General features: G+C 35.7%; 1 protein-coding gene across 1 annotated transcript; it reads left to right on the top strand.

Moving 5' to 3' along the window:
- Window positions 1–2,553: 2,553 nt before the first annotated feature.
- On the top strand, window positions 2,554–15,169 carry LOC131243570 (large ribosomal subunit protein uL29). The gene is made up of 4 exons (XM_058243026.1): window positions 2,554–2,718; window positions 2,822–2,957; window positions 3,934–4,090; window positions 14,856–15,169. Exons 1-4 carry the CDS (start codon window positions 2,715–2,717, stop codon window positions 14,928–14,930), a joined length of 372 nt encoding a protein of 123 aa, XP_058099009.1. The 5' UTR covers window positions 2,554–2,714; the 3' UTR covers window positions 14,931–15,169.
- Window positions 15,170–17,838: the final 2,669 nt, after the last annotated feature.

Genomic DNA, 17,838 nt, shown 5'->3' with positions numbered 1-17,838 from the left:
ATAAAAATCAAGGAAAAAAAAAGTATTTGTTTCATATATGTAACTTCCTTGCCACAGGCCACACTTCATTGAATCATTTCATCAAACATTTGGTGAGCACCAACAATATCAAAGTAATCGAGTCATCGAACTGAATCGATTTGAGTTTGATTCGAGTTGGGTTCGATCCAAGCTGAGTCGAGCTCGGGCAAGCTCGAACTTGGTTTGAAATTTTTTAAGCTCAAAAAATCAGCTCGACTCAGCTCGAACTCAATTTCAAACCAAGTCAAATCGAGCTTTTTCAAGTCAAGTCAAGCGAGTTACTGAGCTAACTCTACTCGTGTACAGCCCTACCGACCATCCATGGATCTCAATAAAACAATGCATCCATTGAATAAAAGTCACTTCTAGTGCCATGGCTCATCAACATGGCCCATAGAATCAATTGTTATAGTGACATATACTCCATTCATCTATTACACCAACTTATATTAGTGCTCAACTATAAAAGTGAGGTAGATACAAAAAATTAGGGCTTACATTAATTTTGCATCAATCTAATGTTTGCCTTTTCAATTAATCATAATGGGAAATCAATGGCGTATAAATATCATTGCGAGCCTTGCGGTATGTGCTTCTATCCTCACCATTTCTTGTGGTGTGCCTTTAGTTTTGTATTTGCCTTTTTTTAGCCGTCATAACTTATAAGCTTGCAGAACTAGCAGATAGAGTGGATGTCACACAAGTGGACCCCACTTGAGATTCAGATCTTCTCTCTATCTGGGCTCACCTCCTAAAATGTGAGGAAGAAACGTATGCATAGAGACCGAATACAACACAAACTTAGTTGTGGGTCCACAGAGCTTTGGGTTAAGGTGAGCCTGGTAAGACTCAAGTTTAAGGCACGGTCTCTTGATGAGCTGATTAGGTGCGGCCCTAACTGTGGGGCTTACCTTGATCATTATATGTCATGAGACTAATATGAAGCAGGCCCAAATCCAAGGTAGACCACACCAAAAGAAACAGTGGTGACTAGCCATTAAAAACATTTGATGGGCCATAAAAGTTTTGGATGAGGCTGACTTTACGCCCAGATTTGTATGAGCTCGTCAAGATGGATAAAAAATATCAGGGTGGGTTATAGGAATTTTTTAATGGTGAGTGTTTAGTCACCACAGCTTCTTAAGATAGGGTGCACCTGAGTTTTGGATTTGTTTCATTTTTGGGTTCATGCTAGATTGTTTGATTATTTATTTCCTTAGTAAATAGATAATAGTTACTTCCACGTGCAATTACCACATCAATATCAATGCTTGCGTTGGCAGCAAGTTTTTTGAAATCTAAAACGATAAAAAGTGCAAAATAAATGCGGGGTTCGCTGTGATGTTTGTGGCTTAGACGTCGTTTTTGTTTATTGGTAAGCTAGCTGGTTTTAGGGCATGAGCTCAAAAACCAAGCAGATCCATAACTCCAATGGATCACTCCACAGGGAAATTAAATACTTAACGTAAAGAACTTTGTAGGGCCGGGAAATTTTGGATGAACCTGATATTTGTGTTTTTCCCTTGTCAATGTTTGTGAGATTAGATGACAAATAAACATCAATGTCAACCCAAAAAAGGAAATAACTTACAGTGGCAGATGTTTGAGGCCATTATTCATTGTGTGGTATGAGCCACTTGTGTGTTGGATTTGCCTCACCTTTGGACTCATATCTTAAAATTTCCTAATAAAATAGATGGACAGCATGGACATTTCATATACATAACAGTGGGGCCATAATTTTAAGTAAGCTTTTTTAAAATTAATTTTTGAGATGGAATGATAAGCTTTTTACAAGTACTTATTTGAGAAATGAAAAATCAAACAGCCCCAAAACAAGAGGGCAAAACAAATGGACGGCATGGATGTATGATACATGGACATGATTTTTTATCAAAGGGTAAGTGGAAAACTGGGTGAGTCAATGTGGTGTTTGTGAGAAATCCACCCGGTTTATTCCTTTCGTGAACTCATTTCAGGTCATTCCACTAAAGCTGATCTAAGACTCAGGAAAAATTGGAAAGAAATAGAGCCTACCATTGAAACTTTTATAGGCTCCACCTCGGTGCTTATACGTCATCTGAACCATTTATAAATTCATTTTCATTGGAATTAACTGAAAACAAAAAAAGAAAAACTTACCGTGATATTAGACTTTTATAGCCATATGAAAGTTTCAATAACAGCTTTGTAATTCCCACTGTTTCCTCTTATATGGCCAACATGAGTATTTGACCTGCTTATTTTTCATAACATTCACTAAATTAGTTCCCCCTTAAGATGACGAGTAAATTTCTCACAGACATCGCGGTTGCCAAACGCAGGAACTTAGTGCGAAACGCTTCCGCAAATGATCCTCATTTCGTTCATAATACATACATCAAGGTGGGCCCAGGGATAATGGCTGCACCGTGTCGGGTGAGGCGCGGGCCACACCTAATCCGCTACCCCCGGATGATTGGCTCGGATCCCACACTTGGCACGTGTGAGTAGCGGTCTTCGCACTCTAACCTCAGCTCCTGTGTTACCCTGAGATTGGAACTACCTAAAACGACGTATATTTCGCACGTGTCGTCTTTTGTTTTTTTAGGGTTTTAGCTCTCCCTTTAAAACCCTACGCCGCTCCCACTCCCATCTTCTCCTCGTCCCGAAGCCGCAGCCAAACTCTTCGCTCTCACACCTTCCCTCCCGCCATGGGTAAGTAGCAGCAACATCATCTCCATCTAGATTCATTTCCTCAGAATAGTCTCAGAGCCTTCTTCTCATCTCATCCGTCCGTTCCTCTGTTTCTCATGTACAGCCAGGATTAAAGTCCACGAGCTGAGAGGAAAATCGAAGGCCGATCTTCTAAACCAGTTGAAAGATCTGAAAGCAGAGCTCTCTCTGCTACGTGTCGCGAAAGTCACTGGCGGAGCGCCAAACAAGCTCTCTAAGATGTATGCAACCCCATCTGTTTTCTTTTGTTTTCAGTTTCTCTGATGCATTTCGTCGAATAGTTGCTGGCACCCACTTTATTTCGATCTATACGGCGATCAATGCCGTTCATCTAAAGGGATGATTTGCTGGTGAACCATCCAGCAAAAACCTCCTCTATCTGAAGTTTTCCATTCTCTGGTTGGTAGATTGCTAATCCACTGATCCTCAGGGGTCGTTTGGCACCATGGATTTGGAGAGATTTCAAATCCCCCGGTTGTTTGGCAGCATAACATAACTGGGGGTTTCAAATCCATGGGGTTTCAAATCCCCTCAGAGAGGGGGTTCGAAATCCACGGTGAGAGCTTGGATTACATCTAAAATCCTTCCAGGAGTTGCATGTGTAACATATGTGTCACCATTCTATTATTCTATTGGGCACATGGCCCACTAACGATACCCCAAAACAATTAGATTATCAATTGCATCACTATAATTACTTTAATATGATGATCAGCACCGTCCAAACATTGTCCATGTAAATCAACGGTTAAAAATCGTTGGTTAGTCACTCAGACATGATCTTGTGCTTGTGGCACATCCGACACTTAGAATTTCATCATTTTCGGGCAAAACATATATTTCAGCGGGCTTATTACAACCATTGTGTCAAACATTACATACGTCACTAATTAGTGATATTAAAGTTGATTTAGTAATTAAATTCAAACCCCTGTAAATATACCATGCATAGCTACTTTTGGATTAAAGTTGATTTCCTATCCAGGGTGCCAAACACAATAGGAGGATTTCAAATCCAGGGGGTTCCGAATCTAGGGGGTTCCATATCCACTCTTCCTAACGGACCCTAAGTGTAGGATTTTCCTGATGGGCGGAGGTGTTTGAGTATGGTGATGGATGAACGATCTGGGCCATGGACCATTGGTAGGCTTTTCCGGGCCATGCTAAAATCACCATTTTCTCTCTGGTTTGATGCAGAAAGGTTGTGAGGTTGTCAATAGCGCAGGTGTTGACTGTGATTTCCCAGAAGCAGAAGGCGGCACTGAGGGAAGCATACAAGAAGAAGAAGTTCCTACCGCTCGATCTGCGACCGAAGAAGACACGGGCCATCAGGCGGCGACTGACCAAACACCAGGTACTTGTTCACGTGCCTTTTACAAGTCAACATCGTTTTCGTCTTGGAAATTTGAATATATCTTCAAATCATTTGTTTTATGCATTTATTGAATTCATGGACTATGTTTGTATATGGGGCTTCTGTCTCAAGATCTGAAACACTGTTGAGGTTTTGAAGCTCCAATTGCATCTCTAGACTAGGCATATGTGTACAACATTGGAGCCATATGTTAGGGGGGGACCCACAGCGGAGGTTATTTTACCAACAACCCAGGCTGTTCAACCATCGGTTGTCACACATGAAGTTCTTTTAGGCGCTGTTGCTTTTGCATTGCAGTCTACCAGATAGTTGAACTATTGACTAAATGATCTTTGTGGACATGATACACAGTTCGGATGTCCTTCACACGAGTCAGGCGGGAGTGTGTTGATGCGGGCACTAACAAACCTGCGATTTTGTAAAAAAAATAAAAAGAAAAAAGAAAAAAAGGAAATTAGCTTTAGGTAGAATGTAAATAGATGTTGTTCGACTAGGTGAATGATCCCTATGAACATATATGGGGTACTATTGTGTGGAGTGTATTGATACAAGTTGGCAATGGAAGTATGCAACAACTTTGATATGTTTCGTTTGAGTCGTACTAGTTTTGGTCTGTAATGAAATGAGTCACCGGAACGTGTGGTCATGATTAGATTATAAGTAGGTTTGAAGTTTGGTGTAGCTGTAGGCCACACAAACTGAAAGAGAGAGGGAAGCACCATATATATAAATCTTGGCATGGTTGACTGTTAATAAAAATCCAGACTCGATCTGAACTCAGTCACTAGGTCAGGTTGATTTAAGTACTTACTAAAATAATCAACAAGAATCTCTTGCGGGCCCAACTCATTACACCATTCTTTATTGCTGTTAATACATGATGCAAGCCCAAGCACATCATGACAGTGACATGCTTGAAACCGCAACAATGACAATGGAACACTGACAGAATCGGCATGGCATAGTCGGGTTTAACACGTCATCAATGAAAGGCCGCCAGTTTCTTAGCAGGTCCAACTTTAACTTCAAAATCCAGCGACTTGGGGAGATCAGATGGCTTATCATTGTAGTCTCTGGAACATGCGGATGCTTCATGTAGATAACATGTCCAATTTTCAACTTCAAAAGAGAGTGATCTACGAGCGACTCAGAGGGATATCATGATTTCCTTTTGTGTGATCGGTCAAACGTACTCAAGCACTTGGGGCGATTGATGTTTACAATGGATGAAATTAAACGGGTTTGAGGGCTGGACACATGATTTTGAGGGTGGAAAAAATTGGACAGTCAGGAATGACTTAGGTGTTTTTAGGAAAGTATCTTGGATGGGCTACTGGTCTTCAGGAGTGTAAAGTTAATGAGCGGGAATGGCTGCACATTAGGGGTTTGGATTGGATTTAGAGGAAATGATTTGGATTGCTGGACATAAGCAGCAAGGACTAAATGACGGAATTTGGATGGTCTCTTTGGGACAACATGTTTGGATGGTTGATGTGTGGTTGCATGCTAGATGATGGGGACTGGTTGTTAGGACTCTTGCATATGTAAAGAGGCAGGGGTGATTAAGGTAAACAAGCTGACTTTGAGGCTAGGGGAATTAGGTGGTCTAAGGGTTGTGGACATGAAGATGCAATGATACTACCTTTAAGGGGAATGGGTGGCTAGAAAAATGAAGCTGGAGGTGTTGAGAGGTAAATGGCAGTGGGTGAGTGCTACGTATGACTTGGACTTTTTTTTTTTTTTTTGAAAGATAATGATAATTTTATTAAAAGAGCGCCAAATGCGCCCAAAAGCTACAAGGAGCACCCTAAAGGTGGCTAAGAGAACCAATCTACATTGAAATTTAGATTAGAAGCCCAATCTTTTGCCTCTCAACCATTGTAGACAAGCTTGTGCGAAGTAATTACATATTGCTTATGTAATTACTTCTCAATCTTCAATTTGTAACCAATGATTGTAAAATACTTACAAACTAAATTGGTTTGGAAGAAATTACAAGCTAATACTTGGAAGAGGTTGCAAGTTGGTACATGATGTGGGGTTAAAATGGTTTTACAAGGATTGTGTTAGGAGAGGCTAGAAGTAATGAGTCAGTAAGTGAGCTATGCCTTTCTTCTTTGAAAGAAAGATTCTTATATAGACTACGGATTCTAGTATGGTTGAAGTCTGGAGGTTGCTAAGAAGGTGTCGCGGACTTGAACTTGTTTGAAGTCCGGAAATTGCTTCGAAGGTGTTTGAAAGAGACTATTTTGTCTTTGGTTGATACAGTAATCTCGTGCTTTTACAGTACTTTTGTCTTCTCGTGGAGATGACATGATACAGTAATCTTGTGCTGCTACAGTGACTGCTACAGTTGATTGCTATAGTAATTTTGTCGGTTTGTCTTCTTGTGGTGTTGACATAGCTACAGTTATTCCCGTGACTGCTACAGTAATTTTGTCTTGTTGTAGAGCCGGTACGTTATCGAATATTCTTGGTATATCTTTGATGCTGGTACTAGTGTTTTAAATAGCGGTAGCGTGATGCATAGCGCTCAACCCTCTATAGCGTGTAGCGTAAATACGTAGCGTGTAGCATAAGCTAGACGATACTTCTATTTTTTAATTTAAAAATATGACAAATATAATAAATAGTGAAAAAAAAAGAGAGGAAAAAAATATAAAAATGCCTAAAAGATGATTCATTTTATCAATTATAAGCATGTTCCAAAAAGTTATTAGTTATCATTTATCAAAAGCCAATCTACATATATAAGCCAAATCAAATAATTATCACATCAACAACTTTCTAAGCAAACTACTTTAATTAATAATATCTGATTGAAACCACAAGTCACAATTATGAAAAGAAATAAAAATCCCATAGGTTAAAAGTATCAAGTACAATACAAGTATCACATTTCTCAACATTGGAAACAAAGAAAACTTGAAAAAATAATAAAAAACTAAAATAGTAAAAAAATACATTGTAGCTTACGCTATGAACGCTACGCGCGCTATGTAGCTGTAGCGTATGCTAGGACCCCTGTAGCATACGCTACAGGGGATTTATGCTCTTTGGGACGCTACTTAGTGCTACAGCTACGCTACGCTACGTAGAGTACGCTACCACTACGCTGCTAGCGCTATTTGAAACTTTGGTTGCTACTGATGAAATTACTATTACATTTATGAATAAATTAACTACTAATGCGATATTATTATTACAATTGTGGTATAAAGTCTAGTCCATAACATTCATCTTCATTTTGTTGTAAATAATGAGTACTTGATACTTTGGAGTCTTCTTCTGGTCCTAATGTTGCTGCTGCTGCTTCATTTAATATTGTTATATATTCTGCTTTTGTCCGAGCTGCTGCTAATCTTGCTTGTATTGAAGTCTTCGAGACTAAGAACTGTTGGTCTTGTGTAGAGCTTGATTGGGATTTTGAAAGATGGGGATTGTTTTGAAAGAATTTTTGAAGGGTAGATATAAAGCTAGTGAAGTTTTAAACAATTTAAGATGCCCAACTTTAGAAGATTTTAGATGGTATAAAGATGTATTCATTAGTAAAGTAATGTTAAGAACAGACTATAACATGTCATATTGGAAAGAAAGATTCATATTAGGACTACCCAAATTATTTGCTCATTGAGTAAGACAAAAATTATTAACTTTCTATAATCACAGTATTCCGTACGATAGATTAACTTATGGAGATTTAGTATCATTTATAAGAACAGAAGAATTAACTTTATGTAATGAAGAAAGACTAAGAGCAAAACTTAAAAAAGAAAAAAGATTAATTAAATTAGAATTAGGACATTTTTGTGAACAATTCGGATATAGCCCTATTTTAGCACCTTTGTCAAGGAAAAGATTTAAACAAAAAAGTAAATACTCTAAAAAACATTTTAAATGAAATTTTAATAAACTCTACTCATGGAAACAAAAATATCCTTATAGAAAAAGACCATGCACAAAATCTCCTTATTACAAAAAAGATAACAAAAATAGAAATAAATCTAATTCTACAAACTTCAAGAATAAAACACCAACATGCTACAAGTGTGGTAAAATAAGACATTATAAAAACAATTGGCCATTAAAATCCAGAATAAATAACCTAGATTTAGATGATAAACTAAAAAACAATTTATATACTATTTTAAAAGAACATTCAGACACCTCTGAACCATAATTAGAATCAAGTATAAATACTACACAAGAAATATCTGATAATGAACTAGATGAAATAGAAATAAAATCAACAACCTCAGAAACAAGTAATAATATAAAAAGTATAGCTGCAGATTACAACTATGCTACATGTTTAGGCTGTAATAATAATAATAAAGAAAAAGAAATTTATGTTTTAACAAATGAACAACAAACTCTTTTAGATTTTGCAGAACATATACAAGACATAACAATTAAACAACAATATTTAAAGACCTTACAAGAATCCTTAATTAAGACCCCAGAAAAGAGAAAAAAGAAACAGAAACTTATAATATAAAACATATACTAGATAGATTTCAAGAACCAACCACTAGACCACCAACTCTACAAGAATTACAACATGAAATGAATATTACAAAAAGAGAAATTCAAGAATTAAAATCACAAATAAAAGTTCTAAATACTAATCAATCTTTTATGCAAGAACAGATAATTAATAATATCAAATTAACAAATTCAATAGAAATACCTAGCACTTCTAATACCCCGTTAAATCAAATAGACATAATCACAGAAATAGAACATCAAAAATGGCACAATTTTATTACCATAATAATAAATCAAGAATTTCATATTAACACTATAACTTTAATAGATATCGGAGCATATATGAATTGTATACAAGAAGGATTAGTGTTACCACAATACTTTAAACCAACAACAGAAGAATTAAGAACAGCCAGTGGAGCAAAATTACAACTTAATTATAAATTATCAAAAGCACAAGTATGTAATAAAGGAATATGCATAAAAACAGATTTTCTCCTAATTAAAGATATTAATAAACCAATCATCCTAGGAATACCTTTCTTAGAGTTAATAAAACCTTTTAGTGTAGTCTGTAGATAATAAAGGAATACATACAAAAATTCTAGACCAAAATATTACATTCGAATTTATTAATCCTCCCCAAACAAGAAGAATAGAAAAATTAAAATTACACAGATACTCTAAAACTATTAACCTTTTACAATAAAAGAAAGAAAAAATTAGATATTTAAAATCAGAAATTAATAATCTAAGAATAGAACAAGAATTAGAAAAAACAGAATTGAAAAATAAAATAGAAGTATTTCAAGAAAAACTTAAACAAGAAGTTTTTTCAGATTTACCTTTTGCCTTTTGGAATAGAAAAAAACATGTAGTCAATTTACCTTATGAAAAAGAATTTGATGAAAGAAAAATTCCCGCTAAAGTACGACCAATACAAATGAATCAAGACTTACTAGAACATTGTAAAAAAGAAATACCAGGCTTGCTAAATAAAAATTTAATCGACCCTCTAAATCACTATGGAGCTGCTCAGCTTTCTATGTTAATAAACATTCTGAAATCGAAAGAGGAGTTCCTAGATTAGTTATAAATTATAAGCCACTAAACAAAGCTTTACAATGGATTAGATATCCTATACCCAATAAAAAAGACTTATTAAACAGACTAATTAATGCCTCTATATTTTCAAAATTTGACATGAAATTAGGATTTTGGCAAATACAAATAGCTGAAGAAGATATAAAACTGCATTTAATGTTCCATTTGGACAATTTGAATGGAATGTTATGCCTTTCGGATTAAAAAAAAATGCACCTTCAGAATTCTAGAATATTATGAATGAAATATTTACTCCTTATACTCACTTTACAATAGTATATATAGATGATGTCTTAGTATTTTCAGAAAATATAGACCAACACTGGAAACATTTTAAAATATTCCTCCAAATGATAAAAAATAATGGACTAGTTGTTTCTGCGACAAAAATATTATTATTTCAAACAAAAATCAGATTTTTAGGACAATATATATAATAAAACTATAATTCCTATAGAAAGAAGTTTATAGTTTTCTGATAAATTTCCAGATGAAATACAAGACAAAAAACAATTACAAAGATTTTTAAGTAGCCTAAATTATATAGGAGATTTTTACCAGAATTTACATAAAATATGTAAACCTTTATATAATAGATTAAAAAAGAATCCTTCTCCCTGGACACAAGAACACACTAATGTAGTAAAACAAATTAAATTAAGAATTAAGAAATTACCTTTACTAAATTTAGCACATCCTCTATACTATAAAATAGTAGAGACAAACGCCTCTGATATTGGCTACAGAGGCATACTTAAACAAAAATCACCAGATAATAATCCAGAACAAATAGTCAGATATACTTCAAGAGCATGGAATCAAGCTCAAAAGAATTATAGTACAATAAAAAAAGAAATGCTTTCTAGTTTTATGTATCACCAAATTTCAAAGTGATATTTTCAACCAAGAATTTTTATTACGAATAGATTGCAAAAGTGCCAAATATATTTTAGAAAAAGATGTTAAAAATTTAGTTCATAAACAAAATTTTGCTAGATGGCAAGCTATTTTATCAAGTTTTAATTTTAAAATAGAATTTATTAAAGGAGATTCCAATTCTTTACCAGATTTCTTATCCAGAGAATATTTATAAGGCAACAATGCTTGAAAGACCAAAGCCTACAAGTAAATAAGATTATGCTATGCCATCACCAATCAATTCAAGACCAGTTTCTCCTTCTCCAACAACACCTTCTCCAACAAAGACAAGATTATGAAGTCCTTTCGGAGGACAATTAGGATCTACAATAGGAATAGGATTAAGGCCTAGCATTCCCTTTTCACCAAATCCTTTTAGTCCATTAACTTCTTTAGCCTCTTCCTCCTCATCTATCCCTCATACATGTGCAAGTAGATTAGTTAATACCAATCCAGGACTACAAGATAATCCCTCTTTCCAACTTATTCCTCATTCTCCTCCATCTCCCACAAATATCTTTAATTTAGAACCACAGTACTTTTACAAAACCGAAGTTTACGTAATAATACCCATAAAACCAAAATTCAAAGATAAGCCTATTTCTCTTATCATCCAGCAATGTTTTCCTCCGCAATGGCATTGGCCAACAACAATAGGAAGTAAAATACATAAATACTATGAGTTTATTTTAGCAGATTCTGATTGCTGTATTTTTACTCATATAAGAGATAGACAATATAATACAAAAGTAGCTTATTCAAAATGCCAGATTTTAAAAGTAATTACTTTTTCAGAATGGGGGCCTAACCCTACCTCAGCACGATAATTTTTTCAAGAATTTAATCCACAAAATTTTACATACCATGATTATCAATAGGCATGGTTATATACATTTTTCTACCAAAACCAAAATCTTTCTCATTCATGGTTTTTTCATTTTCATCAAAAAACAAAATTAAATTTTCCTTTATGGTTTCACCAATTTTGGAATTACTTTGGACTAGATTCAAAAATTTTACCTCCTCCAGTACAGGAAGGATTTTCTTATTTTTTAGAAAATTATAAATTTTCAGAACAACAAAATCAGTCTCCAAAATTATTAACCTTTTTCTCCCTATTTTCTGTAGCATGGATTAGTGCTTGGGAATACAATATTCAAGGAATTGCTTTATCTTCAATACCTTATTTAGTTAGACATTTCAAAAGTAAATGGTGGAAACAATTTAAACTAGATAGACTTTTAAAATCCACCTTTCAAAAATTCTTTCAAAAGAATCCCCATCTTTCAAAATCCCAATTAAGCTCTACACAAGACCAGCAGTTTTTAGTCTTGAAGACTTCAATACAAACAAGAGTAGTAGCAGCTCGGACAAAAGCAGAATATATGACAATATTAAATGAAGCAGCATCAACATTAGGACCAGAAGAAGACTCTGAAGTATCAAGTAATCATTTTTTGCAACAAATTTTTGCAACAAAATGAAGATGATTGTAATGAAATAGACTTTATACCACAATTGTAATAATAACATCGCATTAGTAGTTAATTTATTCATAAATGTAATAGTAATTTTTTAGTCTCGAAGACTTCAATAGAAACAAGATTAGCAGCAGCTCAAACAAAAGCAGAATATATGACAATATTAAATGAAGCAGCATCAACATTAGGACCAGAAGAAGACTCCGAAGTATTAAGTACTCATTATTTGCAACAAAGTGAAGATGATTGTTATGGAATAGACTTTATACCACAATTGTAATAATAATATCGCATTAGTAGTTAATTTATTTATAAATGTAATAGTAATTTCATCAGTAGCAGCATTAAGGATCTACCAAGAATATTCGATAGCATACCAGCTCTATAATAAGACAAAATTACTGTAGCAGTTATGAGAATAACTGTAGGAATGCCTGCACCACAAGAAGACAAACCGACAAGATTACTGTAGCAATCAACTGTAGCAGTCACTGTCGCAGCACAATAATACTGTAGCATACCATCTCTACAAGAAGACAAAAGTATTGTAGCAGCACGAGATTACTGTAGCAACCAATGACAAAATAGTATCCTTTAGGCACATTCCAAGCAATTTCCTTACTTCAAACAAGTTCAAGTTCGCGACACCTTTTTAGCAATTTCCGGACTTTAACTATACTAGAATCCGTAGTCTATATAAGAACCTTTTTGACTCACAACTGCTAGCATCTTTTAACCCAATCCTTGTATTACCATTGTAACCCCACATCATGTACTAGCTTGTAATCTCTTCCAAGTATCAGCTTGTAATTTCTTCCAAACCAATTTAGTTTGTAAGTATTTTACAATCATTGTATTTTGTTTTGTAATCTTTCAATAGAAGTTTTATTATTCAAAAATTTAAAATGTCTATTTATATTCCTTTAAGCATTTTCCTTTTCATTTTTATATTTTTAGCATATGGAATTTACTATTGTTACAAAAAATGATATTTTTCTTAATAGTCATTTTAATTTTATTATTTCCCATCACAATACCTATAGGATTAATTATTTTATTCAAAATAATAGATATTTTGGATATTATTATTTTCAAATTACTTAATTAATAAGACATAAAAAATGAGATACAGATATATTTTTAAGTTTCCAAAAATACTAGTTTTAGAAAATATAGAACCAATAATTACACTTCGCACAAGATATTATACTACTTATGAAATCATATTAGCACCGCCTGGGCTGTCCTGCTCTTATCTCTGAAGCGTTGATTGTTTTGTTCGCTGAAATATACTGTAGACCCTCTAACAAGGAATGCCTCCACATCGCCCTCCCCTCACCACAACTGCCTTCATGCCATGCTCGCATCAACCCTTCAATCAACCTGGCATCACCCAAGTGATCTTGAAAACCCCCACTAGGTTCTCATTTACCATATTCGCTATCGGACAATGAATAAACAAGTGGTTCACTGACTCCACATCGCTTAGGCATATGGAGCTATGGAGCACATACTGGGGATGATCATCGATTTCTTTTGAAGATTGTTAATAGTGATTGGTGAGCACTTTATTTTTTCTCACCAAGTGAAAGCCCACAATCTTGGGAGGAGTGTCATATTGCTGAACAAATGCTAATGGATCCAACTCCAAACACAGGGATTGAACTGAGAACTTACCAAACTCTACTTTCCAAATCATGGCATCTCTCACCCCGAGAGGGACATACACCTTGAAGCATAGCCGAGGCCCTTCAAAACTCTTCAACCTTGTCATACGTCATATTTCTTCTATAATGCCGAGATCACACCCACTCCCTCTACTTGGATTAGAGGAGCAGTTAGCAATAGTGATACTGCTATCCAAAACAATCATCACCAAGCTAGGAAATTCGGATTGCAGGCTCCTATCTGCTGGCTATACTTCGTCCAGAAGTGCACCGTTTCTCCATCTCCAACTGCAAGCCCAATCCCTTAATCTAATCCCTCTACCTTTAACAGTGGAGGGATTAGATTATAGTTAGGTGCAAGTGAGAAGCAGATTGATGGGCTTCCTTCACAGTAGGGTACACTAAAGTTCATAGGGTAGTGGAGTACCATACTGAGTGCACCTTGACCCAATAATTGATTTGGTTTAGTCATAATGAGGCCCGACATCAGTTGCAGTTTTTAAAACTCATTTGGATCACATCACGTATAGTGATTTCTTCACAACAAAAAAGGCCAGCAGCTAAAAGCTAATTCATGTCTGCAGCTGGCATGTATTGGTATGGAAGCACCCCAAAATAATGGAACATTAACTTGCTAAGCAGTCTTGCAGTGTGTCTCATTTCTTCGATGTGAAAGGGGAGAAAGTTATCCTTTTGGTTCTGTATTCTCCCATAAAACTATATCCAAAGCTAAGAATTTGTGAACTTGTTTGTTTGGACCATGATTTGAGAACTCGTTGTCCATTTCCGTGCTAGTTCTGGCTTGTAGTCCAGCCATGTGGTGGCCCTCCAAATCAACAGTTCATCCACCAAACATGTTTGCCACGTGGACCCTGAGGTGGTAGCTGCAAAGAACTTCTCTGTCTGAAGCTGCATAATAGCGTTGTCTGAAAAAAAAGAAGATGATTGCTGGATCCGTGCAACATGTCTGTGCTGTGCATGAATTATTCAGATAATCTTGTGTGTGTGTGTTTTTGTACAATGTAACATGAAAAACTGCGTTCAAGAGTGTACTATATTATTTTGTTTGTTTGTTTTTATGTTCAGGCATCTTTGAAGACCGAGCGCGAGAAGAAAAGGGAAATGTATTTTCCATTGAGGAAGTATGCCATCAAGGTGTAGGGTAAGCACCTAATCTACTTATCTTTTCATCCCTTTCAGAACAGTGACTACTGGATGACGAGTTTTGACATTTGATTTCTTTGAATCTGCGATCAGATACAGTGGCTTATTTTATTCTAAGTTTACACATAGGGGAATGGGCAGTTACTGTTGAACCTGTAGACGTTTGTTGGATCTGTTTGGCACACATGTTTATGTGTTTTATTTTGGTTACTTAAGTCAACATATCATTGCATCGATATACTTGACCTAGGCATGGCCTGGTCTTCATAGGATCAGAAGATCCTAGCCACTGATATTGGGCCTTTTTTTTTTCTTCTTTCTTTCCATTGAATGACTGTTTTCATCTCTTTTTAGCCCTCTATTTGTATTTCAGGTCAGAAATCGAAAGATTGTGTTGCCCTTCAAATAGGTTATTGGGTAACAGTAGGCCAATGGTATGGATTACTGAACCATGGGTCCCGCTTGGTATAACTGAAACCCAATTGTACTTTTTGAAAGCCTCATCCCATGGATGCTATGAAAAGAACCTCTTTTATTTTCAAAACAGCTGTCCTTCCTCTTCTCAAGGGTGAATTTGGAAGTTACTATATTCAATGTTGTCAAATCGCATTTGTGATCAAATAATTGCATATGCGATCTTTATTCATTTATTTATTTATTTTTATTTTGGAAAAATAAAAATATGAAAAAAATGGAAATTTGATTTTTTATTTTATTTTATTTTATTTTTAATAATAGGTAAAGATTGACTAATTACCATTGGCAGGGCCATTGTGTTTGTTTCTTCTATTTGAAGAAAGGCCTCACCAATTGAGTTGGTTAGGTGATTTTCTCTATTCTGTTCATTGTAGAAAGGGGTCTCCCCATTTTCCAAAAGCGCTTCTACTAATTTGAAGTTCAAAACTATGATTTTATGGAGGGTGAAGTGGCCAAACTACCTTTCGGTTATTTTCCCCCTGTAAAGCAGTGGAGCTTTTGGGACCGATGTATTATGTATGACATGCAGCTTGTCCAATAGGACAACACATCATGATCATTAGACAACCCAAAAGACAGGCTGATCCATTCAGTAGGTGGGCTACACTAGTGTGGACCACCAAAAATGTTCAAATTCATGTGTGTCCGACCTGATGATTGGATCAGCCTGACTTTTGGTTTGTTTGATCTTCATCTCAGGGTGCACCTTTTGGATGAGTTGGATGACACACACACACACACACACACACACACACACACACACACACTGCGTGGACACACAATGTTCGACTATTTTCTAGAAAAACTAGGTTAACACAATTGATGTAAAAACCCTTCCAAATAAAGTACCATTTTCAAGTTAAAGTCAGCAGATTTAATCTTGGCACATAAGTCAATTGCTCCTTAAGAAACATAAGCATAAAATTTGTAATTGTGGATTTGAGACGGCTATCTTACTCTGACTATCAACATTCATCTTGAATTATTCAAGGCCAGGTTTTCTTAGGGCACCCTATGTTTCTAGGTTACATTTGAATGTACAAAGTGCATTGGATTGTGAACATTTAGTACAATCAAGAAGATCTGACAAAGAATCATAGCATTGAAAATTCATTTATACATTCATTTCAAGTTCGACCTAGTTTCTTTTTCCAATTTCTACAAAGATGTCCTAGGTCCACCGGTCTGAAGCTTTTATATAATGGGCCTGTTATAAGGACTGACATTGGAGCCCTTGTGATGTTTGAAGGATTGTGACTGATGGTGGCACAAATATAGTAACTTTTGCATTATTGGGTAAGGGGGGCAAATGGGTCGCAAATGGGTTAGGTTTTGCCAAAGTCTAGCTCGAGCGATGCACCCTTTAGCAAAGCCTTTTCTTTTAGTTGGTCATCATAGCTGTGGGTTTGCTCTCCACAAACGCGAGTTCGAATCCCCTCCCTAAGATTACTCGATGCACGTGGTTTGCAAGTGATTGCGTGCATCCGTGGGGAATAGTCTTGCCTTAAAAAGGGTCAGGGATACCCTGTTGTCATTAAAAAAGAAAAAAAGGAAAAAAAAGAAAAGAAGATCAACGATTTTGATTGATTGGATCAGATTGAATGTAGCAGTTGGATCATAGATAATGAGCATGCGGGTGATGCCCACTGTGGTGTGATCAAACTTAACATGATATTGTCCGATATGAAAGTTTTTTTGATGCAGAAAATCGGACCAATTTGGTCGATCCGCATGCTATGTGGAGTTGGGTGTTGAGTCACCCTCTATTCTTAATCTCGATTCCTGGTGCCAAACAGTATCGGTCTTGACTGAGTTTGATTCAATTCGGACAATTTGTCAGTCTTTGTCCAACAAACCCTTCACTTGATCATGTGGTGAAATCCTAGTGAGTGTCGACTTTCTAAAAGTGTGGAGACTTAGGGGCAATGACTCTTATGGGTTCAACATTTTTCTGAGTCTTATGTATATGTAGAAGACTTGGTCCCTAAGATTCTTTCATGTTTGGGACTACTTTCCTATCTTGGGAGTGCCCTGAAGGAGAGAATGTAGAAAGAATAAGGTTTATTTGAAGCTTCATCAAAGTTGGTAGCATAAAAATTCGTGATTTCAATGCATATCCTGAAAAATTGTAAATCCGATTACATTTGATTTCAGAGCAATGTATGCACCAGAATATGTAGTTTTCAATTGATCTTGGTATTGTATTAAATTGTTATTGGCGAATGAAATTGGAGGTCCCGTGGTGTATGTGTTTACAGATGACATAGGTTTGATTGACGATATGTGGGGAAGGGGTAACAAAAGGCTAGAACTATGGAAGGATGCCTTAGTATCCAAAGGTTTTAACATCAATCGGATGAAAATAGAGTATATCAAATGCAATTTTGGTAACAATATGAGTGTAAATGAGGAGTTGGTTAAGATTTCT

Source organism: Magnolia sinica, chromosome 4 (assembly GCF_029962835.1).
Source record: "Magnolia sinica isolate HGM2019 chromosome 4, MsV1, whole genome shotgun sequence".
NCBI classification, from domain to species: Eukaryota; Viridiplantae; Streptophyta; class Magnoliopsida; order Magnoliales; family Magnoliaceae; genus Magnolia; species Magnolia sinica.
Note: the sequence above shows the minus strand (reverse complement) of the source record. Positions and strands in the feature narration are given on the sequence as shown.